At 41.9% G+C, this 26,639-nt stretch overlaps 1 protein-coding gene across 2 annotated transcripts in view; it reads right to left on the reverse strand.

The window, feature by feature from the left end:
• Nucleotides 1-13,391: 13,391 nt before the first annotated feature.
• Nucleotides 13,392-26,639, reverse strand: part of LOC148843734 (uncharacterized) — a 75,961-nt gene continuing 62,713 nt past the window's right edge. For both annotated transcript variants that reach the window (XM_088958022.1, XM_088958023.1), the window contains 4 exons: nucleotides 23,853-23,905; nucleotides 23,612-23,732; nucleotides 15,869-15,966; nucleotides 13,392-13,955 (listed from right to left, as the gene is read on the reverse strand). In XM_088958022.1, coding sequence (XP_088814148.1) covers nucleotides 13,884-13,955; nucleotides 15,869-15,966; nucleotides 23,612-23,732; nucleotides 23,853-23,905 — 344 coding nt within the window. In that variant the 3' untranslated portion in view covers nucleotides 13,392-13,883. The remainder of the gene's footprint in view (nucleotides 13,956-15,868; nucleotides 15,967-23,611; nucleotides 23,733-23,852; nucleotides 23,906-26,639) is intronic.

Below are 26,639 nucleotides of genomic sequence, written 5' to 3' on the forward strand. Positions count from 1 at the left end.
TTTTGAAATTCTTTAACACTGAAAGATATACAACAGAGTTCTTATTCTTCAGGTTCCTCCTCTCTATGTGCCTAAATCTGTTTAATCAAGATTCGAGTGATAAGTTTGTGTTCAAAAGAGGGATGAAAAAAAAAACTTTCTTGAGGATATTTACCCATTTTCACATGGAATGCAGTATAGATTTTGCAGCAGAGTTTTTTCATCATAAATTATGGTGATATATCAATAGTTCAATACATCTTTTAGGTTTGTATCTAGGGGTGTCAATGGAGCCCACAAGTTTGAAACCTGACCCAACATCCAATCCAATTATGTTGGAACCAAATTATTATGATTAATTACATGATCAGATCACATGGAATCCGGAATAAATTTTATGATATCTATATACATATAATTTAATAAAGGATATAAGACTTAAACCTCTCTCGATGTTTTTGATAAACACTAATATCTTCCATCTCTTTTAAATAAAAGGACTAAAATCTCCTTCTGACAAATACCTTCCCTCTGTTAGCGCAATCCATCAACATATGTTTACATGTGACATTAGATGAGGCTGAATTTTTTTTTTAAATCTATTTTTCCCCTTGAAAGTCCCTTTAACAAGCAAAAACAGAATATTCAAAAAGAATTTGATATCCTTGCTTTCTATTATTAATTTACAATGCATGTTGAAATCATGCCGGTTGAGGCATGAATAACGTGGGCAGTGATGATTGGGAAACCTGGACATTTTTTTGAAGAGTAAACAAAGTAAAATCTAGTGTTTTATCTTTTTATCCAATGTTTTAAAAACCAACCTGTAACTGGAACCATTCCAGCCATCGGTTTTTGGGTCAATGGTTTGACCATCTGATTCAAACGGATGTCTCATTCTAACAATAAAAAAGTAAAATAGGTTAGATGGATCAAACGGGTCAACAGTTTGGTTGCCTGGGTCAATGGGTTGTTGACCAATTCAATAGTTTTTGGCCGATGACTGGGTTTGGGGTAAAATGGAACTGGTTGCTTGGATGGTTCCTGGTCTGAACGGTCCAACTATTCGGATCAATGGCAGTTCGAAAATATTGTTTTTATCTCATTAAGTACAGTAGAAGCCTACCAAAAGAGTAACAAAAAAATGATGTGAGAAAAGAGAAAAAGAAACATTTGAAAAATATTTGTGATGGAATTAGAAAGCATATGCATCATTTCTTGTGACAAGAGAGATTCTACTAATTTGAACATACCAAGTGATGTGGGGTGACCCAACCCAGCCCATTCAAGGTTGGGAGGCCCAATCGATGAGCGCCAGATCCAGGAACGAGATCCGCCACAGCAGGGGTTACCCTGCTCCCCTCATATGGAGCCAATTGCGGAGCACTCGCATGATCCTACCAAGTCCGTTGTATGCTTTTATACGGCTCCCATCCTAGGCGTCCATCTCCACTTACCTCCAGGCAGCCCAAGTATAAATAGGGGTGCCCCCCTCTAGGTAAGGGGAGGAATCGGATACAACCTATAGTCTGAATCTGGAACTGTGCTCACAAACTATATTCTGGTTCCCCTCTTCGTACCCCATACTAACTTGACCGTCAGAGACTCTGCCTCGGGTTCTCACCCGGGGCCTCTGACGTATTCTATCTTACAGCACCTTGGCCACCTACCTTTGGCTTCTATAGTACTCGGAGCCTCCTCCACCTCGGCCTACATACCTTGGCCTCAGCAGCAACCTCTCCGAGCCCTCAGAGCCTTCGGCCCTCCTCTGGAGTCTAGGGGCAAAATTACCTTGTTGACCTCAGCCAATCCGAGCAGCAACAATTGGCACCGTTTGTGGAATGGCGTTGCTAAGACATTTCCTAAAAGAACTTTAACGAGCTAACAAGTCCCCAAGCTCCGACCAACCAACATGGTGCAAAAAACAAGAAACGCACAAAATCTTGTCACCAATGAGCACTTCCAGGTCGTGCTCGACCTCCTGGAGTACTTGACACATCAAGTTGAGCAGAACTACCCCCAGGTAGGAGGTTGCACCCAGGGTGACTGCCCCGCCGGTGAGTCAACACAGTTGAGCCGGCACGGGTCCACCAGCCAACCGGTCCCCAGTCTTGGCCATGCATAGGGAGCGAGCCCTCAGAGTCTGGTAGTAGTCATCCGGCCAACCTGCTCTCCAGGACCTCTAGATTTCCTAGCCGAAAGGAGGGAGAACCGGAATGATCGAAGGATAGCTGTCAGTCCTCCGAGCAGCATCACCGACACCGAAGGGCCAAGTCGAGGGACGAAGGTGGGTGCCACGACCACCCCAGCGTCCACTCCAAGGCCGAGGGCCAGCATCGAGCCTCTTCTCCTCACGTCTTAGACCTCTGGGACGTTCTAAACAATCGTCGCACTAGGCGCAAAGCACGCGATCTCGCTTTCAAGCACTCCGGAGTTCGCACCGATCGCCATCGTGCCCATGAAGACCGGGATGACACATAGACCATGCCCTACCCCATGTTCCCCGAACTCCAAGTCGAGCTTGGTGGTATCAAAGTCGAACCGACACCTTGGTCGAACAGAGCAATTCCCTAGGGAGAATGGATGCCTTCTCCCCTAATATCGTCACTAAGCCTCTACCCCCAAACTTCAAGGCTCCCACCTTGGAGATGTACGACGGGAACAACCCAGACGACCACCAAGAGAGCTTCAGGGCGCTATGATCCTGTACGGGTACTTCAACGCCTTGACGTGCTAGACTTTCCAAGCAACCTTCAAGGGAGCCGCTTAGTAGTGGTTCTCCAACCTTCCACCTCGATCCATCACCTCATGGGAACAGTTTTTTAGCATGTTCCTCGACTGCTTCTTCAATAGCCGATGCCTCCAAAAACCGTTGTCTTGCTGATGATTGTCAAGCAGAAATGAGGAGAGAGTCTGCGGTCATACATCGACCGCTTCAAAAAAGAAGAACTCGAGGTTCGTGACTTTGACCCCCTGGTCTCCATGCATGCCACTATCAGTAGGCTCCTCCCTGGCTCGGCTCTAAAATGATTCATTTCCAAAAGCCAGTCGAAGAAGCTTGAGTTCCTAGAAAGGGCCTAGAAATACATTGCCGTCGAAGAGGCTTCGACTACGGACGCCCATGAGAGAGGTATAGAGCACCGGGACAAAGCCCCCGAGAAGAAGAGGAAGAACGGAGACCAAGGCCGCAGCAACAACAACAAAAAGAAACCACCGGCCTCGACCTTGGCTTACAATTAGTACACACCACTCAACTCCACCCATGCACAGATTTTGATGCAGGGCAGGAGAAATTTATGAAGTGGCCTGAAAAGTTGAAAAAGAACCCCCATCGGGGGAACCCCAAAAAATACTACAAGTTCCACTGAGGCACCGACCACGACACCAAGGACTATTATTATCTAAAAAATGAAATAGAGTCCCTCATTCATCGAGGCCACCTCAAGCAATACGTTGGAAGCGAGGCTGGCTTCTTGTCCTCCCAGCAGCAACAGCACCACCACCAACAAGCAACAGACATCATCGACGTCATAGTGGGAGGCACAACCTTGGGTGGAGCTGCAGTCGCCAAATAGCTAAACATCCAGTAGTTGGCCCCCAAGAAGTAGAAGCAAGAGTCCCTCTCCTTTATGGACGAGGACCTAATGGGGGTAGTAGTCCCCCATGATGACACATTGGTGGTTTTGACCATCATTGCAAACTTCGTAGTCAAGAGGATCCTTGTTTGACAATGGCTCCTCAGCTGACATCCTTTTCTACGAAGCTTTTGAAAAGATGAAGATAGTTCTGAAGCGCCTCCAACTAGTTGATGCCCCACTAGTCGGCTTCTCTGGCAGCATCATCAAACCAGAGGACAAGATCTCCATACCAGTCATAGTAGGGACGAAGCCCCAGCAGGTGACAAGGATGACAAAGTTCCTGGTCGTGAAGAGTTGGCTTCCCTCAGTCCCCCATGATGACACATTGGTGGTTTCGGCCATCATTGCAAACTTGTAATCAAGAGTATCCTTGTTAACAGTGGCTCCTTAGTTGATATCCTTTTCTACGAAGCTTTTGAAAAGATGAAAATAGCTCTAGAGTGCCTCCAACCAGTAGATGCCCCACTAGTCGGATTCTTTGGCAGCATCATCAAATCAGAGGACAAGATCTCCCTACCAGTCACAGTAGGGATAGAGCCCCAGAAAGTGACAAGGATGACAGAGTTCCTGGTCATGAAGATCGGCTCGCCCTACAACGCCATCATGGGGTGACCAACTCTTCACGCACTCTTGGCAGCCATCTCCTCCTACCACCTCGCCTTAAAGTTCCCCACCGAACATGGCATCGGAGTTGTTCGTGGGGACCAGCATGCCGCCCGTCAATGTTGTGGCAGCGCTGAAGGGAAAGAACAAAGAAGCTCTACCACTAAAGGGCCTCGACCCCAGGGAGAAGCCAACGAGCCGAGGCCAGCCGGCCGACGACCTTGTCTCGGTCCCCCTAGACGAGGACAAGCCTAACAAGACAGTCTGTGTCGGGTCCAACCTTCCCCCTGCAAGCCTATCCAAACTGGTAAGTTTTTTCAGACTCAATGCCGACGTCTTTGCTTGGTCCACCACTGATATGCCCGGAATTGACCCCTCGGTCATTACACATAGGCTGAGCGTGGACCTGAGCTCTAGGCCAGTCTGGAAAAAGAAGAGGAACTTTGCACCGAAGCGTTGGAAGGCCATAGAGGAGGAAGTTGAAATGTTACTCAATGCCAGCATTATCCGAGAGGTACACTACCCTAACTAGTTATCAAATGTAGTTATTGGTGAAGAAAATTAACGGGAAATGGTGGATCTATATTGATTTCACAAACCTTAACCGAGCCTGCCCCAAGGACAATTTTCCTTTACCAAGGATAGAGTATCTCGTTGAGGCCATTGCAGGGTACGAGCAACTTAGCTTCATGGATGCCTTCTCTAGATACAATCAGATAAAAATGCACCCAAACGATGAAGAGAAGACCTCATTCATCACTGAACATGGCACATACTGCTACCATGTAATGCCCTTCGGCCTCAAGAATGCTAGGGCCACCTACTAGCGCCTTGTCAACAAGGTGTTTAAAAAGTAGATGGAGAGGAACGTCGATGCCTATGTGGATGATATGGTAGTGACGAGCTTGAAGACCGAGACCCATGTCTTGGACCTAGCTGAGACCTTCGACACCTTGTAGAAGTACAACATGAAGCTCAACCCTAGCAAGTGTGCCTTCGACATTACATCAGGCAAATTCCTAGGTTTTGTCATCACTCAAAGAGGCATTGAGGTTAATCTTGAGAAGATATAGGATATACTAGACATGGTACCCCCGCGGACAGTGAAGGAGACCTAAAAACTCACCGGCCGAATAGTAGCCCTCAATCGTTTCATGTCAAAGTTAGCTGACTGTTGCCTACCCTTCTTCCATGCCATCAAGAAGCTAAAAGAATTCCAATGGACGAAGTAGTGCCAACGCGCCTTTGACGAGCTCAAGGCGTACCTTACTTCACCTTCCCTCCTCGCTCGGCCAACCGAAGGGGAAACCCTATACCTGTACCTCTCGGCTGGAGATGAAGCAATTAGTTCAGTCCTCATCAAGGAAGATGGCGTGCAAAAGCCAGTGTACTGTACCAGCAAGGCCCTCTGCGATGTCGAGACCAGATACCCCAAGATAGAGAAGTTGGCTTTCGCCTTCGTGGTTTCGGCAAGGAAACTTTGGTCATACTTCTAGGTCCAAACTATAGTGGTCTTGACGAACCAGCCCCTCAAGGCCGTCCTTGCCAAACCTAAGACCTCGGGGAGCCTGACGAAGTGGGCCATCGAGCTGTATGAGTTTGACATCCAGTACCAGCAGAGGCCCACGATCAAAGCACAAGCTCTGGCAGATTTCATAGTAGAATGCACCTTCAACTAAGCCCTTCGCCATCCCCTAGAAAATGCTGAGGGGGATCATGTGGATGGCGAGGCTCAACCCCGATGGAAGCTTTTTGTTGACTGCTCCTCCAATGCTAAAGGAAGTGGGCCTCATCCTCCTCACCCCAGACAATGATGCCCTAGAGTATGCGTTATGCTTCAACTTTCTAATATCAAACAAAAAAGCCGAGTACGAGGCCCTCCTCGCTAGTCTATAGCTCACTAGAGACCTCAGCTCTTTATACGTTGAGGCCTTCAACGACTCTCAACTGGTGGTGAATTAGGTGAACGACGAGTATGAGGCCAAGGAACAAAGTATGTCTAAGTATCTCGACAAAGTCCAAGATTTAGCCCACCACTTCCAACGGTTCTCCCTGCAATGGGCCCCGTGAGCCGAGAATGCATGAGGCAATGCCCTCTCCAAGTTGGCAAGTACCTCGAGTGGATCCCCCAGTCAGACCGTGCACATCGAAAAGGTACTTCGGCCCTTAGCCCAAGTATTCCCAATAGAGGTCGAACCTTCATGGATGGATCCCATCGTCAAATTCTTATCAATTGGATAGCTACCCGAAGACATAAATGAGAGGATAGGTCATCTCGGCTTCACCGAAGCTAATGCATAGGGATATGGGAGCTGGGCGAGCTTCAACTCTACCTAGGCCCCACGGAGCCAAACGAGCTTCGGCTCTGCCTCAGCCACCCCCTCAATACGGTAGGCCACTTCAGCCTCGCCGAAGCCAACACTTAGAAGAATGGGAGAAAGGCGAGCCTCAGCTCAGCCTTGGCTCCCACTCTCATGTCAACAGGTCATCTTGCTATTTACCCAAGTATAAGTAAGGGGAAGAGAGCCAAGCAAGCCCTATGCTCCAGTTTGGCTTCCCCCCATCACAACCCTCTTCGGCCTTGCCTAAGTGAACACTTAGAAGGGCATCAGGCTAGACAAGCCCCGACCTAGCCGTGGAGGCTTCGCCTCGGCCACCCCTTTACCATGCTTTTGGTGCACAAGTAAACTGAAGAGAACTACACCTGTCTCACGCTGTGATTTTTCTTCTAGAGGGGCATGGACCCTTTGACAGCAAAAGCATAAGTGCAAAAAAATAACACAAAACATAAGGAAAAACAACACATCAAATGCAACATTTGAGGAAAAGAATTCCATTGATTTTCATTATGCACAAAAATGTTTTGGCTTTACAAAATTGTTTCACGGCTCCTCAAGCCGAATACATTTACATCATCAAAAAAAAAAGAGAAGAAGAAAATAGAAAAAGCCCAACTTAGGCCTTACCTCCTGTCAGAGGGGGAAGAGCAGAGTCGACAACCTCCTCGGGAGAATCAAGGATCGCCTTTAATGATTCAGCGTTGAAGCCAGGTAGAGCCATCGTGAATGCCTTCTTGGTATCCTCGATCTCGTCCAGGTAAGCCCTGGAGGCAAGATCGACCAGTTCCTTAACCCGCTTCTCTGCCTCCTGGGCCCTCTTCATGGCACGCTTTGCTGCTCCCTCGGCCCTCTTCTTTGCCTCAACAGCATCTCCCTCGGCTTGGGTGAGGTGTTGCGCAGCCTCGGAAAGAAGGCTTCCGATGTGGGCCCTCTCCAACTACTCCTTGGAGAGGTTCTCCTGCACCTCCTTCAACTGCGCTTAAGCCTCCATCCGGAACTTCTGTTCATTGATGAGGCTCTGCCGGAACATATGGTACTTTTCCTCGGCAGCGGTGGTAGCCTGTTGGAGATTTTCCTTCTCCTCTTCCATCTTGTCCATTTGGGCCAAGGTTAGCTTCAGTTGGTCCCTGAGACCAACATAATGAAGGCAGACCTGTAGCGAAGAAACAATCAATATTCCACAGAGAAACAAAAAGAGATGAAGGAAAAGGGACAAGCATTACCCCGACTAGGCTTCCTAGGCCCTGGGTGTAGATTCTCTCGGGCACGCTCCCCAGCATCTAAAAGTGGTCCCTTGAGTCACTGGGGCTTAACCAACCCCCTCCTCCCGGATGGAGTTCTCTTCGTGGACGTTCCACTAGGGACGAAAGATCTAGTTAGACTGCTGGGCGAGCTCCTCCAAGGGTGTAGGTTAGAAAATGACCCCATTCATTCTTTGTGGGAACCCCTCGAGGCGTCCCCTATCGATCCCCTGGAGTAGGCCACCTTCTGTGGGAGTTGATCGCCTACGGCTTCCTCGGCCAACCTCTTCTGTCCCTCCTCGGTCTCCTAGGCGGGCTTCTTTGGCCTGGTGGTCGGCTTCGGCGGCATGGGCTGCTCCTGCCTCGGCTGCACCTCCTCGATCGGATTCTTCCCCTTGGCAGGGAGTTGTGAAGTTGCTCCCTTTGTGGGTGCTACTGGAGTGGTCCCCTTAACAGGGACCTAACGAGAGGTCCCTTCCTTCACAGGGGTAGAGACCTCCTTCTGCCCATCAACAGGCCTCTAAGGCGTTTTATCCCATTCCTTCTGCATGGCGTGAGCACGTTCCAACATAGCCTTGCGGGCATCCATCGACACATCTACAAACAAAGCAAAGCCATCAGTAATGCAGCAAAAAAAAAAGTGAAAAAGGACGGTTAAGGGACTATAGGGCCTCTCCTACTGAGGGGAGCAAGGCTGAGCCCCCCAAAATCTAGTCGGACCCCCTTCTCCACCAAAGGTTGGGCTCGAATTCTCCCCAGGTCGAGCAACCGTGCAAGATCATTGTTCTCCTCACTCATGAGTAGGGGGACACTCTTCTCTGCAGCCTGGCTAACCTCTCCCCACCCTGACCTGAAGGGCCAACCCTCAGGACATGACAAAAAGAAGAATTTTCCTTTCCAATTATGCATGGAAGAAGGGTTGTCTATTGGCTTGGTCCTACGGGGTTAGAGGTAGTACATGCCATCTTCAGAAGAATGCTTCCTCGGCACAAACAACGCTCGGAAGAGTCTTGGAATCAGTTCCACCCCCTGGAACCAAGCTACCATCAGCATGGCCGCTATAGTCCTAACAGCGTTGGGCACCAGCTGGCTGAGAGTAATCCCATACGCCCCCAACAATTCAGAAATCAACGGATGAAGGGGAAACCGAAAACCGAACTGGAGAAAATGTTGGTCGATGCAGATCTCCCCCTCCTTAAGAGTCCACGACCATTTGCCTACTTCAGGCATCCTCATACCATAGGATGAGGGAATGAAGTAATGCCTTGCTAGAGCTTTGACGTGGTCCCCTTCCAGAGAATTTTCAAAACCCAGGCAGAGGACATTGGTCTCAGCTACTGCCTGGGCAGCCCTTGTCCTGAGAACATGGTCTTGGGTTTCCTCCCCCTCGGCTGGGTAGGACCCCTGGGGCTCCCTCGGTGTCACGGAGGCGGCACTCTCAAAGGGAGGGTCCTCGCCTCGACAACTGCCATCAGCACCCTTAGAGGCTACCCTCCCCCGAAGCACCTCAACCTCTTGCCAAAGGGGGGCAATCATAGGACTCAAAGGAGAAAGGGGAGAAGGGGTACGGGAAGAACTCCCCTCCGACTCATTCAGAAGATCATAGCACTCAGTTCTAGAATTTGAGAAAGACATTGTTTAAAATTACTTAATAAATGTGGAGGAAGAAAGAGTGAGAATGAAGTGTTGAAGGTTAGAGAGTCTGGAAGCTGAGTTCACTCGAACGCAAAGGTGCTACCGCTAAGGGCCCTATTTAAAGAAGAACGAACGGCCCAGATTTCTTGAGATCCAACGGCTGAGAAGCCACCGCCTCCACAACCCAATCATGGCGCACCGCGTGACGTTCAACCTCGAAAGGTGAAACAACGTGCTAATAACGGCTCGGATCATTCAAATATGACGGATGAGAAACACTTCCGCACCTACGATACAGCCATGCCACACCCTTGAGCGCTCACCCTCAGAAGACGAAACGACGCTCAAGATAGACCAGCGTGTCCGCCCAAAGCGACCCACCGGTCCGGGCAACCCGTTCCCTTGAGCATGCACATCAGTTCAACTGGAAAGCCGTCTCGTGCACAGATCCTCGAGCCTAAACAATCTTCGGCTTCACAGCTCCTCCCCCTAGGTCCTCAACCCAAATGACGACACTAGAGCATCCGCACTTAGCGCGCTTCCCGTGTCACTTGTCCGAAGCAGCAATGCCATAGACCACTCATAGCCTTGGCCCAACTTACGAAGATGAACCAAGCAGAGAAGTGAAAGAGGATGCCACTACAGGGTACACCTCGTCTACCGGGCCCACTGGCGCTCACCATTACTATTCCCATCAGTCGAAGCCAAAATTTTCTCTTTGGCCTCGGGAGTGGGGGGCAAGTGATGTGGGGTGACCCAACCCAGCCCATTCAAGGCTGGGAGGCCCAACCCACAAGCGCCAGATGTAGGAATGAGATTCGCCATAGCAGGGGTTACCCTACTCCCCAAGCCAATTGCAGAGCACTCACATGATCCTGCCAAGCCCGCTGTACGCTTCTGTATGGCTCCCATCCCAGACGTCCATCTCCACCTACCTCCAGGCAGCCCAAGTATAAATAGGGGTGCCCCCCTCCAAGTAAAGGGAGGAATCAGATACAATCTACAGTCTGAATCTAGAATTGGGCTCACAAACTATATTCTGGTTCCCCTTTTCGTACCCCGTACTAACTTGACCGTCGGAGACTCTGTCTCAGATTCTCATCCGAGGCCTCTGATGTGTTCTGTCTTGCAGTACCTCGGCCACCTACCTTCGGCTTCTACAATACTCGGAGCCTCCTCCACCTCGACCTATATACCTCGGCCTCAGCAACAACCTCTCTGGGCCCTTAGAGCCTTCGGCCCTCCTCCAGAATCTAGGGGCGAAATTACCTTCTTATAATTTAATAAAATCAATATAGAAGATGAGAGGGAGGCTTCAAAATCTCTCTCTTCTTCTTTTTTCCCGTTGTCTTCTTGTCTTAACTAGAGCTGTCATTGAATTCTAAAAATCCAAAATCCAATCCAATTATCTCGGATTTGGGTGATATATTACATAATCGGATAGGATTTGTTTTGATGTATATGATTCAATTAAAATCTAAATCTGATTATAGTATAATACATAATGATATATAAAATGCATGGTTTGTAAAATTGACCCGCAGATCAAACCGGTCAGGGGTCTGGTTATTGGGTTGAACGGTTCGATCATTTGAATCGAACAATTAGCCTATTTTGATAAAAATTTAAAAAAATTAAAAAAATAAAAAACGGTCAAAACTGTTCGAACGATTAATCTCCCGGGTAAGTGTTTGCTGACCAAAATCAACAGTTTTTGAAGAAAATCCAGTTTTAGGGAAAACCAAAACTGATCACCTGACCAGTTCCCGGTTTTTCTGGTCCGTCCAGTTTTGAAAACCATGATAAAATGTATACAATTATATATAAATATAAGTATATAAGATCTTATATAGTATAAAAAAAATCTGTGACGCTGGAAAGATATGGCACCGGAAGAAATTAGGCCAATCAAATCACCCTATGAACTTTATCAACTTTGATGAATACCACTTAATTGTTCACCTCTTTTATGGTACAGGTTAATTGACTAAGCTTTCTCGTATCATGTCTTCCTAGTGTCATAGTTAAACCCTTTATAATTTTAATATTTTATATATAATAAATTTAATATTTTATATTCATATTAATTTATAATATAAGGTAAAAAGTAATTAGCTTCTTAAAAGTTGAGCAGATTTCTGGTTGATTCGAATTTCAATTTTCATTTCGGATCAAAGTCAGATGTTCCTGAATCCGATAAGAATCTTTCATCCTTTCACAGCCTTAGTTTCAACTGCACATATTTGATTTAAAATCACATCCACTTAAATAGACTTGGAAGCTGAAATTAAGAATGTGTAGCTGACCATACACAGGAGATTAGGCTTTTTAAGAGTTGAACCGAACTTCTGCAGCCCTTCGTGTTTCTTCCCCCTACTTTCCCTTTTCCTTTTAAGATTTCCATTCTTGTAGTACTCTTTCTTTCTCTATTTACAAACTCCTCTTTGCCATCTATGAAAGAAAAAAAAATGGCTACAATTGGCTAATATCTTAAACAATATTTTCAATATACACCCAAAATATTCCGATTATTGCAGAGTTGTATTTATAGAAATCTCAATTTGTTGTAAGTATGAGAACTGGGGTTGGATAAATTTTAATACAGCCTGGCCTGGCCTTGTTAATCCAAGGTTTTAAAAACCAATAGGGAAACAGAACTGCTGTGGTCACTGATTTCCGGGTCAACGGTTCAACTGTCTGGGTCAAACAGTCCAGGCGGTTTGAATATATTAGTGCAACTATTGTTACTCAGTCTTTTATGAGTGGTTGTCAGCTGAGAAAGAAACAGAGATAAAAAAAGTAAAGAAAGAAAAGGAAGGAGATAAAGGAGAGAGAAAAAAGGAAAGGAGAGAAAGGAAAGAAAATAAAGGAAGGAGGGAAGGAGGAGGATGAAGAGCCAATGCTAAACAGTGACGATGGTGGTGGTAAAAGAAACACAAATCTCAGACCCGAGATCTGATTTCTCTCTTATCTGAAATCTCTCTCTCTCTCTCGCTCTCGCTCCGATTACAATATTGTTTTCTTGTCTCAGTCCTTCCCACCTCTCAATCTCCTCTACTGCTCTACATCATTACTAAACCGTGAACTACTGTTTGGGTCGAACGGGTTGATGGTTCAACTGCCCGGGTTAGAAGTTTTTTGACCAAATCAACGGGTTTTAGCCCAAGAATGGGTTATGGGTGAAACTGAACCGGTTGCCTGGATGGTTTCTAGGACAAACGATCTGTCCATCCAGGTCAATGACAGTTTGAAAACAGTGTTGATCTTTTTCACAGGTTGGGTCTGGCATGTTGGACTTTAGGCTGGGTCGAAGTCTCATCTCTCTCTCTGATAAAGTGATAAGTAGCACTAGCTCTCTTGGGTTAAGGTTTTAGACTTTTAGTCAGCCAGAGCCACTTGTTATATGGGCATGTCCAACTAGCAAACCGGGAAAAGTGGGCAGCCTCCTAATCTAGAGGTTCATTGGACAATCGTATCAAAATTAACTCCAAATAGAAAGCTCAAGTAATAAGAATTTGATGGACAATGGATATAATTTGTAAATGCGCCCATATGCAGAGGGTGTATGAGGGTTCTGACCGGTTTAGGGGGTAGAGGAGCCTTAAACCAGCTCCCCTGAACCAGTTTTGAAAAAATAAAAAAAAAGAAAAAAAATATCGATACCGCCCGATATGCCCATGTCGATATTTTGAACCTTGAAGTAGAGAACAGAATATAATTATTATCAAGTTACTTCATAGCATAGTGATAACTTGTTATACTATTTTATATAATATTAATAGGCCATTTAACAATTTTATATACATGAGACTTCATAGTAGGTTTAAAGGATAATAAAATAAGAATTTCTCCACATTCCATCTAGCCCCTAGAAAAGCTCCAGAGAAAATGGAAAATAAATGGACGGTTGCTCCTAGATATCAAGATCTAGCAATTCATTTACTTGACTATGAAAATGGATCACAACAGTAGCCATACATGGAAATTTTCATAACGAAATCAATGGGTAGATGAATGAACTTACAATTTCAGGCAACAAATAAACATTGTAAATTGTGCTGATATACAAAAGCGTGGTTAATAACCTTCCACAGTGCTACAGAACCCCTAATACATAGCATTATATATGCTATGCAAGTGGAAACTTAGGTGATCAATCACAAAATTACAACACCAATGCACACTATCTCCATAGTGGAAAACTAGAGGCAAGGTTGAAAGTGTCGATACAATGTGCCCAATATGGGGCGTATTGTATTGGTTTTCAGCATCAATTATCCACTATTTTAGGAGAGCTACAACATTCAGCCCTTTTATATGTTAATAGGTGATGTGGTAAGACCCCTGTCAAAAGATAATACCAAAAGGATAAAAGAAGAGTTTCAGTCAATAATAACTCTCAATACGTAAAACTTGTGTATCGAGAGTACTGATACTTTGAACCATGATTAAAGGAGGAAATTATCTATCATGTGAAAAACCACATCCGCACCATCTGAATTTAACCAATAACTCTTCACCTGCATTTATTTGGAAAGCATAATATTAAGAAGAGGAAAAAGAATCTCTATGGAAAGACGATGAACAATGTATTGTGCTTGTACAAGAATCATTTATCCGCAATGTAGTATGGTAAAAAGAATGACAAGAAAAAATGGAGAACATGTGCAAGAGCCTCATAAGAAGGGTGGACGGTAAGAAAAACCTAATACAGCTCAATGGATACCCTTTTTGCTCCTTTTGAATAATCAGGTTTTGATAGTCCATTTATAATATAGATTTTCACTTTCTTAAATGATTGATATATTAATTACCAAGTGATACATTGAGTCTGTTATTACAAAAAATATACACACTCAGAAATAAAAAAGAGAGAAAAGGACCATAGTGTTGTGAGAGAAATATTAATTTTTCAGGTGAGTAATTATAATTGGGAATCAGTGGGGAATTTCCGTAATTACAGTTTCTGATGTTGCCATTTGTATGGCCTATTTACATCAACAGGGTCTTGCGAAGAAAACTATGATGTTGCCATCTGTATGGCCTATTTGCACTCAACAGGTTCTTTTCCCCGAGGAAATTTCACTAAGTACCATGTTTGGACTCTTCTCTAAAGTGGCCATCAGTCTATGGCTTCTACTCTGGTTGTTTTAACATGATTTACAATTTTAGGAATAGATATAATACACGAAGTAGACAAAAAATGCGTAACATGAAGGGGATAAGGAAATCATAGGATACATGATTAGATACATAGTAACTGGACAAGGTGTGACAATATCCTCACTTGTCACTTTTTCTCTCACAAAATGGCAGCCAACTCCAATATGTTTAGTTCTTTCGTGAAACACCATGTTGTAGGCAATATGTGCAACAGCTTGATTTCACAAAACAATCTAATGGGCTGATCAATGGATGTGCACTTCCAAAGGAAATGTTTCAACCAAATAAACTCAAACGTAGCATGAGCAATTTTCCTATATTCAGCTTCAACATACTCCTAGCAACCACATTTTGCTTCTTGTTCTTCCAAGTAACAAGGTTTTCAAACTAAAAGGTACAATAACCTGTAGTAGAGTTTTTGTCCATTAGAGACCCTGTCCAATCTGCATCTGAATACCCCTCTAGGGATAAGTCTCCCTCTTTCTTATACAATGGTCCATGGCCTAAAGCACCCTTTAAATACTTCAACAGTCTCATAACACAATCTCAATGAACAACGTTGTAGGGTTCTGCCTAAACTTGTTGAGCACTCCAACACTGAGGGTGATGTCAGGCCTAGTGATAGTGAGGTAGATCATCTGTCCTACTAGTCTCCTATACCTTGTAGGATCTTCCAATGGCTCCCCATGAAGTCGTCTTCACATTGGAATCCATAGCAGTCTCCACTGGCTTGGATCCCAACAACCTGGTTTTTTCTAACTATAAAGAGATTGGGCTGAATGGGCCTTAGGTTCATTTATTTTTAGTAGCATTACTTTTGTTTTATTTATGCTGTAATGAGCCTTCTTTATAGGCCTTAATAATTATTCCTTTTATGTGTTTTAAGTCAGCCACACAACTAAGGGCACTTATGTAACTTCACAATGTTTTATTATTCAGCACATATATAATCAAATTGAGGGACAGAGAGAGAGAGAGAGAGAAAGGATGAAACAGCTCTTTTTCTCTTCCATTTTCTTCCATTCCCTAGTAAAGTCAAATCTATGTTTGAACTTGTGATTGATCATGTAAAAACACAAAAAATGCATTAGATCCAAGGAAGTCTAAAAGTACTGCTTCAAATATTCTTAAAAAAACTCTCTTTCCGGAGACTCCCAAACAGATAGAAAATATGTAAGATTGTCTTGACCATATGGAAGTCAATTATGCTTAGCAAATGGATACAGTAACCCAAAAGTAGACATAGAGTGAGACAGTCAAAAGCAGTTACCTGAATTGTATTATGTGCAATATATCTTTGTCTACTTTTGTGAAAACTAACATCAATGCGCTCCCAAGGTACTTGAGTGAGACCTCTAATCATCTCCTCTAGAATATGGAAAAATGTAGAAGTACATAAGAATAAACATACATGGAAAAACTAATATCTTTTTTTTTTTGTAAAATTGATAGATCAAACAAACTGGAGTATTATCTGATTTTAATGGCAACAGGAACCAAGTTTGACGATAACTTGATAACCTATTTCTCTCATTTCCTTTATTTTGTTTTTTTTTATTTTTATGGATCTTTCACTGGTGTCCATATTAAAAATTAGAGCAAAATAATAACTGAAACTAGATAGACTAACTATAAAGGCACAAATTATATATATATATATATATATATATATATATATATATATATATATATATTATATTTATAAGAATAAAGACACAAATTGTATAAAAAATTGAACACCTCAAAAACATGCAGAGAAATGAAAGAAATTGCATCTATAAGCAGTATACTATCAATCATCAAGATCAGCAAATATTATTACAAACAGAGTTTTATCCTTGAAGAAAAAAATGAAATCTATTGCTACATAAGAAAGATAAAATGGTTGGCAAATATCTATCTTATCCATTGTCCCATGTTGGTGTTAAAGAATGATTATTTGTTTGTAATTTTTCCCTTTCTGAAACACTTTTTAACTTCACTTACAAAACTTGGGAATGAGTGAATCTTTAATGTGTTTATTAAATGACTTAGAAGCTTTTATGAGAGAAAGAAACAAAGAAGAATTTTGTGAGAGAGGCAAAGTGTAGAGCACAAACATCTAATTAGCAATTATACTAATACATTAAAACTAGAAATTAACCCTCAATTAGTAATATGAAGAACAAAGACAACAATGACCACAAAGTGGTGCCTCCCAACACTCAAATAGTATTCCAATTTAGACCAAGAGACACCTTAAGCAATGAATAAACTGATCATTTGACTTCACCAAGTGTAAACAAACCCCACCACTAGCAACCCATTGACATATGAAGTATCGGTGTACCACAGTGCACATAGTGTGTTCATGTCAAATTTGATTGTTGGAAATATTTATTGTTTCCTAATTGTTGCAAAACAACTTCCTAAGACCTTCCAAGGTGATACTCAATTCAGTTAAAAAGGTTCTCAGCCATAGCATCTTTAAGACGCTGGAGCCATATCCCTATACTAAGCTTTGGCACTTGATTTAGCAACAACAAATTGATTCTTGCTTTTCCAAGAAACAGTATTGCCTCCTACAATAGAAATAGCAAGAGGTAGATATCCCATAATCAACTGAACTAATCCCATCTACATCAGTATAATCTTCCATCTTCAGGTGGACATGATGTGTATACAGCAATCCTTTTCTTATTGCACAATATCTTGTAAACAGTATCCAAATGAGGAAGTCTAGACTGGTGCATATACGAACTGACCACCCTAATAACATAAGAGAAATTTAGTCCAGTCAAGCAAAAGTGTGGAAGTTCATGAACCGATCTTTGATACAACCACCTGCTCTCCATGAAGTCACCATAACTCTGAGAAATCTTATTCTTAGAATATATAGGCATGTTATCTAGCTTAGCTCCAAGCTTTCCTGTTTCCGAAAAATAAAGGATATCCTTCCTCTAAGAAACAAAGATGCCCTTTCTTGACCTTTAAAGCTCTATTTCTAAGAAATACTTCAGATGTCTTAGGTCTTTGATTTCAAATATAGTAGCCAGAAACCACTTCAACTTAAGATATTTCAAGATGCTGTCCCCAATGCCAACCATATCATCAACATAAACAATCAAAATAGTCATTAGGCTAGCATTCCTCTTTATGGAAAATGCATGATTTGTATGTGATTAGGTGAACCCCATCTCCTAAATAGTTCATTGAAATTCCTCAAATCAAACTCTTAGAAACTGTTTCAAACCATAGATTGATTTTCTTAGCTTACACACTTTGTCTTCACTTCTGTGAGCTTACTTAAAAAACAGTTAGAAGATTGGGAAAAATAAAGGAAGGATGACTATACTTCAAAAGATGGTAAAAATGCAATTCTCTCATTAAGTTACCTCACAAGATGGAATACAAAATAGGAGAATAAAAGACCAATCTGTCTTTTTTCTCTGGTGACATACTTTTTCTTGGAGACAGGATCATAACACTTGTACCCCTTTTGTGTAGGAGAGTACCCCAAAAATATTCCCTTTGTAGCATTGGGATCCAGCTTGGTTTTCTTTGGATCCTTCACATGTATGAAACATATACAACCAAAAACCCATGGGGGAAGAGGAAATTCTAGAAGAGTGGGACACAAAACAGAGAAAGGGGTCTTCATACCCAATACCTTAGATGGCATCCGATTTATCAGGTGTGATGCAGTGAGTACAGCTTGAGACCAGTATTGCTTGGGCACTTTGTGCTGAAATAGTAGGGCTCGAACTGTCTCCAATAGATGTCAGTTCTTGCGCTCAACAACTCCATTTTGCTGAGGGGTATTAGCATAGGATGATTGGTGTAACAGGCCAGCATCTTCCATGAATGAGTTCAGGGATTTTTCAAAGTATTCAGCAGCATTGTCTGACCAGAATTGCTTAATCTTCTTATCAAATTGTGTTTCAATCATCTTGCAAAAAGCCATAGTTATCCGTGGTACTTCATCTTGTCCTTTTAATAGATAAATCCATGTGCACCGAGAATAATGGTCAATAAAACTGATAAAGTAATGGAAGCCATCAATGGAAACAATGGGTGAAGGTCCCCAAACATCAGAATGAACCAAATCAAAAGGAGCTCAAATTTCATTACTGGAAGTTGGATACACTGTTCTACATTGTTTTGACATTTGACACACATCACAAATTAAACTTTGACTTGGAATGCCCTTAAACAATTCGGGAAACAACATTGCTAATGAAGAGAAAGACACATGACCTAGCCTAGCATGCCACAGGTGTAGCCTAACTATTGACTCCACACTTTCTGAACTAGTAACAACAGAAGCTTGTAGGGCTGAGCCGATGTCTGCATTAAAATAGGAGAGGCCTCCATACTCATGACCACTCCCAACCGCTCTCCTCGTCAATCTGTCCTAGAAGACACAATGAGTAGGAAAAAAAGTTATATTGCAGTTCAAATTCTTTTGTAATCTTTGAAACAGACAAAAGATTTGAGGTAAGACTAGGAACATATAGGACTGATTTAATAGAGAGGTCTTTGCTTAGGTCAACCACCCCCTTTCCAGAGATGGTGGAGAAAGATCCATCAGCCACTCTCATCTTATCCTGGCTAGACAACAAATGATATGAAGAGAATAAGGACATATGTGTCATATGGTCAGTTGCTCCGGAATCAATCACCCAAGAAGTGGAATCAATGGAGCTAGTTACACTAAAGGCAGAGACTGTACCTGATCTGGCAAGAGAGGTGGAAGCAAAAGAATTGTTTTTTAGACAGGCTAATGCCCGACTGAGAACCTCTACCTCACTAGTCGTGAAGCCCAAAGTACCCGTTCCAAAAGAGTCAGCAACCTGCCCTATGGAGGAAGAAGACACTGTTGGAGTACTTTGTGAGTTGTCACCACTGTTGTTGTTGGTGGCAAGATTCCCACTTGCCGTATGACCCTTATATTGTCTCTTGTCCTTTCTCAATGCAGCTGGCTTCAGATGAGGATACAGGACCCAACATTTTTCTTTTGTATGTTTCTCACTACCACAGCGGGTGCACTTGAGGGACTTCTTGTCTGGATATCTGTTTCCCTCAGTGGAGACTAGGGCTGAATGTTCTCTAGATAGTTCAGTTGACTGTGTCTGAGAGTTAACTTGCATCTCCTTTCTCCTGACTTCTTCATTTCTCACAAGGTAATAATCATGGTGTAGCTCCGACAATTCATCTCTCCCTAGAATTTGTGACCTTATACCCTCTTACACTGGGCCTAGGCCAGCCAGAAACTTAAAGGCTCTTCTCTCTTCAATTTTCTTATCATGTCTCTCCTTGTCCCTGGCATTTTCCCAATCCAATATCAAGTGATGATCAAGCTCTTCCCAAAGGCCTTCCAGAGTTGCAAAGTATGTTGCAACCGTCATATCTCCTTGCCTTAGAGCTGCAATGTCTTGGTTCAATCTGTAGATTCTAGCATTGTTCTTCTTCTGGCCATAGGTCTTAGATACCTTTTCCCAAATCTTAGCAGCTGTAGGGAAATGATGAACAGTTCTGGCAACCCGAGGAGTCATGGAGGCCAGCAACCAAGACATGACTGTGGCATTTTCCTTGCGCCACACGGCATGCTCAGGACTGCCGACTTCAGGTTCCTTCCTGTCCCCATCTAAATAGCCTGTGAGATCACGGGAAGTAATGAAAAGCCTTGCTGAGACGGACCACTCTTTGAAGTTATACTCATCCAGTAGCACACTTGTAATCTGCAAGCTGTGCAGATTAGGGTTTTCTAGGTTTGAGGACCTTGCGGCAAGTCTGTTATCTCTAGAGGAAACTTCTCCGGATAGCGAGGACATCCTGACTTCAGTCCTAGAGTAGATGGCTCTGTTTAGAGCTGGCCGAAGTGTTCACAGTGCTGGACAATCAGGTGCTGGTAGCTCGCTAGGTAGACTTCATTTGGGCTTAAGCAGTTCGGGTACAGCAGCAAGTGAGAGGTTCTGGGCTGATAACTGACCTGAAATTAGGGCTCTTTACCACTGTGCTGTGCAAGTCTTGCTAGAGCTTCGAAGCTGCAACTGTAGAAGAAGCTCTCCCCCTTTCGGCTAGTGCTAGGACTGCTGAAATCAGTCCTCAACTAGGTCTGTCCTATACAGACCTCTCTTAGTAGCCAAATAGCTACTATTTGCTGGAAATAACCTAGTAGGACATCTGCTTCTCGGTCTTACTTCCTTTGAGCCCTACAACCAAGGGAAACCCTAGGTTCGAACTTGCTTTGTTCTCTTACAACCCTAGGTTTTCACTGCAGCAACCCAGAAAAAGAAGAAAGAAGATGAAAAGACAGCAAGAGAAGAGAGAGTGCACCGGCTGAAACCAGGGAGAAGCTAATGCTCTGATACCATGTGTGCTTAGGAGCTGTATTCGAAGTAGTAGATAAGAGAAGAAGACTTTTGAAATGCTGTGAATGTCAAACTGAATAGCTCAGTCGACAATACTGTTATTTATATTAGAATGTAGTACAATGATACAAGGAATTACTGGAATGCCCCTGATTAGTGATGGGACACCCAGACAACTTAAAAACATTAAACAAGCTTAGGCCCATTAACACAGGCCCAGTACAGGATAACTTAAACTTAAGTATAGGCTAATAAGAACTCTTATCTGCCGAACACTCATACATAGAGAGACTTCAATCCAACAGGCCCATTAACACATAATTTGGGCCAACTTCAATTTAAAACATGGGACATTTTAGTAAAGCCCAGTCAATCCTATTGGTGGGCTGAAACATTTTAGTAAAAAAAGGGGCCAAAAGTCTAATTTAGTGAACAACAGGCCCCAAGTTAATTGGACTTGTTTGTAATGCAATAAGCATTTAATGAGTCAATAGTAGAGCCCATTTAATGGAACGGCAGACCCTAAAAGAATAAATCTATATTAATTAATTTCTTATGAGGTGTCCCACTTATTTATAAGGGGATGTCACTTGTCCTATTCTAACAAGAGGGCTATTTTCCCTCCTTTAACCACTTGAAATGGGGGGACACATGTCACCCTAGGGGAGAGAGTTATTTTCCCTCCTCTAACCACTTTAAGTGGGGGAACACATGTCATCCTAGAGGAGAGACTTTTCTTCTCCCTCCTTAACCCACTTTAAGTGGGGAGACACTTGTCACCTTAGGAAGGAAGAGTTTTTTTCCCCTCCTTAACCCATTTTAAGTGGGGTGACACTTGGCACTCTAAGAAGAGAGGAGTAGGGAGTTACTTAACCACCTTCCTCCTCTATATAAACCCCTCTCCTACAAGGAGAAGGGGCTAATGCCTTTTTTCTGGCTAATACTAATTTATCTGCACGATTTCTAGCACTAAGAAACAAGTGGGAAGACAAAAGAGAAGAAGATTGGTGTGGAGAGAATAAAAAAAAAAGGAAGAAGGTAGTGAATCTTGTTTTCTTCCTAAACCCCTTCAATATGATACTCCTTGTGCTTCCCACATGAGATGGAAGACCATATTCTATCTATTCCTCTCACTCATTTCTTTCTTCCTTTTATTTAGCTTTTCTTCCTTGTCTCATATTGAAATACAAGGAGATAACCATCTATAGCCTTGTCTATGAAACATGGCTAATTATGATTCCTTACTTCATTTTGAAACATGGCTAATTATGGGTCTGAATTAGCTTTCTTCTTTTTCTTTTTTTGTCTGAAAATCCCATCACTAATCAGGGGCACATCAGTCTTTTGTGTATTATTAGCCACTTGATATAAATACAGTTTAGGGCTGGCTGAGAGCATACTTGCAAACACTCGAGACCTATTGGGATTGCTGACTCAACAAGGGAATGAATCCAGAAATGCTACCTTGTTTGAAAATAGGGAAAGAGTTAAATTTCAAAGGGGTAATTGTGGAAGGGGACTCAAAGGTAGTAGTAGGGTGGCTAAGGAACAAAGCATTAGCAACCTGGAAATATAGATACATACATCCCAAGGGAAAATAAATCACTAACATAGACGTTGCATGTCAAAGTCCAGTGGGTTCCCAGATCTAAAAACAATATATCTTATGAGTTGGTAAGGCAAGCGCTAAACCAAATTGAATTTTTTTGGAGAGAAACTTTAGGGGGAGGGGGATGCTGATGTTAGAGTCGTTTGGTGGATATTGTATTGATTCAATTTTCTATTAACAAATTTGGTTGTTACTGTTTAAAAAATGTCAGAAATGTCCAGCCAACAGGTCTCAGTTTCAATAAATAGAACCAGAAACTTCAAACAAATTTTAAAATTCCAAAATGCCCCATTACAAAAGAAAAAAAAATCCAAAAATCCAGTCAAATGTTGTATTATTTTGGTCAAAATTGAACATACAGTTAACATAAGTTTGTTTTATTCTCCAAAATAGACTGTTGCAGCAATGTCAACACAATATGTCAGAAATGTTATCCATATAGACCATATGGTATTACATTTGATAATAAGCTTCTCAAAAGTACATAAATTTATACATAGAAAATTTAAGTTGTTGTATAAAAACAAATAAGTAATTATGCACATTAAAGTAACATTTCATTTAAAAGAAGAATAAAACAGATTAATAATGGTGAGTTGGTGACCATATAATATCTAAATGTATATTGTAACATCATTATTTCCATTCTATCACTTATTAAGTTAAATTTATATTATGGATTCACATAATTAGTTTTAAAATATATACTTGGATTTTAATAGAAATTGTAAGTTTGATTCTTAGAGACTAAGGGGAACTCCAATAGCATGTATGCTCACTTATTCTTCCTTTTTCTTTTCTTAAAAAATTATAGAACATTTCCAAAGATTTCACAATGTATTCAATATTTCCGTATGACATTTCCAATATTTTGGACATGTTTCCCATTCTTAAGTGGCCAACATTCTAAACCTTGGACTCAGTAATAAAGATTTCAATAAAATGCAACCAAGAAATATAAAACTGTTACTAATTCCATGATTTGTTTCCTCCTTACAAACAATTCCAACCAAGAATAATAAAATCAAAGCTAGCAAACAAACTTACAAACCTTCAAGGTCAACTATTTGGTGGCTGACAGCAGGAGATGCCTTTTCATGGAAGTCTTCACCATTATCACTCTCAATATATACAATGTGAGGGTACCTCTCATATTTTAAAAGCAAGTCGGACTATAAAAAAATGGAAAGGAAGAAAAAGAATTTATAATGTGGAAATGACAAATAATAAAAATATAAGTGCTTAATAGTTTTAGTATATAAAAGAATGCGTGAAAAGGAGACTTAATGAACCTTTGGTAGCTCATGTTGGCGGCGGATTGATGATGTCCTCCAGCCAACCATATCTTCATGACTCGTTAAAGATCAACACCAAATTGACTATTACATATAGAGAAACAATGCCAAAGAGCTTTTGGCCTTGCAAAGGGAACTTGAGTAAGCATCATCATGGTTCACAATTGCTATATCCATGGACATTTTGGCACGCAAAGGTGGGGAAATTTTAATGGTTTTCTTGTTTGTTAGGGTATCATCAACATACATGTCGGTACAAGCTACATTGAACACTCAAACTTCAAACCCTGAACAGATAAGCAAGGAAGAACTTAAAATTTTATCCAAATAAAACACTCTTCTTCATTTACTAGGACAAAAACAAGGGCTCAGACCTATATTTTCTGAAATTTATGCTTGTCTTTTTTTTTCTTATAAATATGTTGATTTTCTATGTTTCAGTACAAAGTTTATATTTTTTTTTGTGAAGATTATATATAATTACTATTGAAAGATGGTTGGTGGTTTCTATGGATCCTAGGGAAGATTATATACAATAATTATTTTAACTTAAAAAATCCGTTGCCAAGGCACCTGCCTAGCCAACTAGGTTGGAAGGTTTCTCCTATCACCTAGCCTTGCTTTGGCACCTTGGGAACTATGACTCAGAAAATTGTGGCATTAGGTTGTGAGGAGTACTCATGGTGCTCATCCTAATGGTTGGGATGCTGGTTTCGTTGCAAGAAGTACTTTAACCTCTCCTTGGAACGCCATTGCTGGCTTTTATCCTTCTTTCTTGAGATTTAATAGTGCTATTATTTATATTCTAGTGATAGAACTAAGTTTTGGGATGAACTTTGGTAGGTTAATGCTCCACTAAGAGATTAATTCCCATCCATGTACAACCTATCTCTTCTTTCAACCTTAAACCTATTTCTTAGTTTTCTGCCCTTTCCTCCCCAGGTGTTAACTGGAGATTTGGTTTTGGAAGGGTATTAGGGGACCTTGACATTACCATAGTTTTGAACCTTATTGATAGTCTAAGGAATGTTTTCCTTGGCCCCTCCAAGTCTGACAGTAGGTTTGGATGTTGGACCCTTTGAGTACCTTTTCTTGTTCCTCTTATAGTTTTTCCCTTGCTACCAACTCCTCTTCCTAAGTTTCCTAGTGAAAGAGATTTGGAATAAATCTGCATCACGCCACCACCTAAGGTGAGGACTTCCAGTTGGGAGGTGTAACATTTGAAAATCAACTCTAGTGAGATTCTAAAAAGGAAACAACCTAATTGGTGTTTATCAACCCAGGCCTATTTAACTTGTTTTTCTAATGGGAAATATTTGTTCAAAAACAAATAAGGATGGAGTCTAACCAATTGAGAGCCTTCACCTGTGAAGAGACTTGATACATCATATTAAGATAGCCTTTGTTGTACACTGTACAATATCAACTTTATTGTTTTATTTTCTTTCAGCCCTATAAGGGCATTCTTGAAAATATACATAATATATTCTCTTTAATATACAAGAGGCCTTCTGGGGTGGGGTCGACTGATTCATTCAACACCCCTGAAACTATTACTCCTTATTCGAACTAGGGTTGACATGGTATCAGAGCATGTCCTACAAACCTGGCTTTGATTAAATCTGCTATTAGAGGTTTGAAGAAAGATTTAGGGCTGCTAAATCAATTGTTATTCATCCGGTTAGAAGACCTCTGAAAGCTGTTCTGTTCAGCACAAGGTTTCCTGGATTTCTCTGGAAAATTGCAGACAGTATTGAAGATTTCTCTCTCTCTTGATTGGCTGCACCAATCAACTTGAAACTCCAGATTCTGTGTCGCCCAGCTCAGTTTTAAGTATTTCTACAGTTGGTTCTTGGATTGGAGTAATTTTTTTTATTATTAATAACTCACAATTTTCATTAATAAAAGGAGAAATAGATACAGAGTTACAGATTTAGGGGAGATAAGCTCTTTTAACTCTCCCACAGAAAGACAAAAAACAAAGAGAATAAAATTACAAGAGAGCCCAGTGATATGGTGTTATAGAAATGAAATGAAGAAATTCAATTGGGTAACACAACATATGAATTTGACTATCCAATGGGTGGGAAGGGAGGCTAATGCATTTGCTGACTATCTTTTTTTTTTTTTTTTGATAAATTCATTTGCTGACTATCTAGCTAAGCAAGGAGTAACTAGAAATCAGTTGATTTGGGCCCAGTTGTAATTTTGGTGTTGTTTTCTTTTAAAGAGAGAGGCTGCACCTCGCGCCTCCCCTTGGGATGCTTGTAAGAGACATTTATCTTTTTGCTGATAATGAATTTTTAATGAACTTTTACCTATCAAAAAAAATTACAAGAGAGCCCAGAACTAGCAGTTCCAATAACTTCAATATCCTTAGTCAGCGCTTCTTTCCACCCAGTTCAGCTTCACTTCAATATTCTTAGTCAGCCAGTTAAATTTCCTCTTCTCATTTCTGCAGTTCCAATAACTAGAGGTATTATCTTTCAGCCAGTTCACTACCAATTTAGAATATCCCTCTATAACTAGTTTGGTGATATTCAATTCATTATCCCTTTGAGTTCCCTCAAGAACAGCTGAAATGTCAGCCTATAAAGAATCACTCTGTTATGGGCCCGGGTGTAGGATCTCGTCACGGGTCGGTCCACGTGGAAAAGCTCCTGTTTTCCCTTGTTCCTTCCTGCTCTTGATGAACCTATCTTGACGCCTCTGGTGATTTGTCCAAGAGATCACCAACTCTCCTAACTCACTTCTTTAACTGAATATTCGATATCTTCATTCAAT

Source organism: Nelumbo lutea, chromosome 8 (genome assembly GCF_056320005.1).
Source record: "Nelumbo lutea isolate HS-2025 chromosome 8, American lotus-T2T, whole genome shotgun sequence".
In the NCBI taxonomy this organism is placed as follows: domain Eukaryota; kingdom Viridiplantae; phylum Streptophyta; class Magnoliopsida; order Proteales; family Nelumbonaceae; genus Nelumbo; species Nelumbo lutea.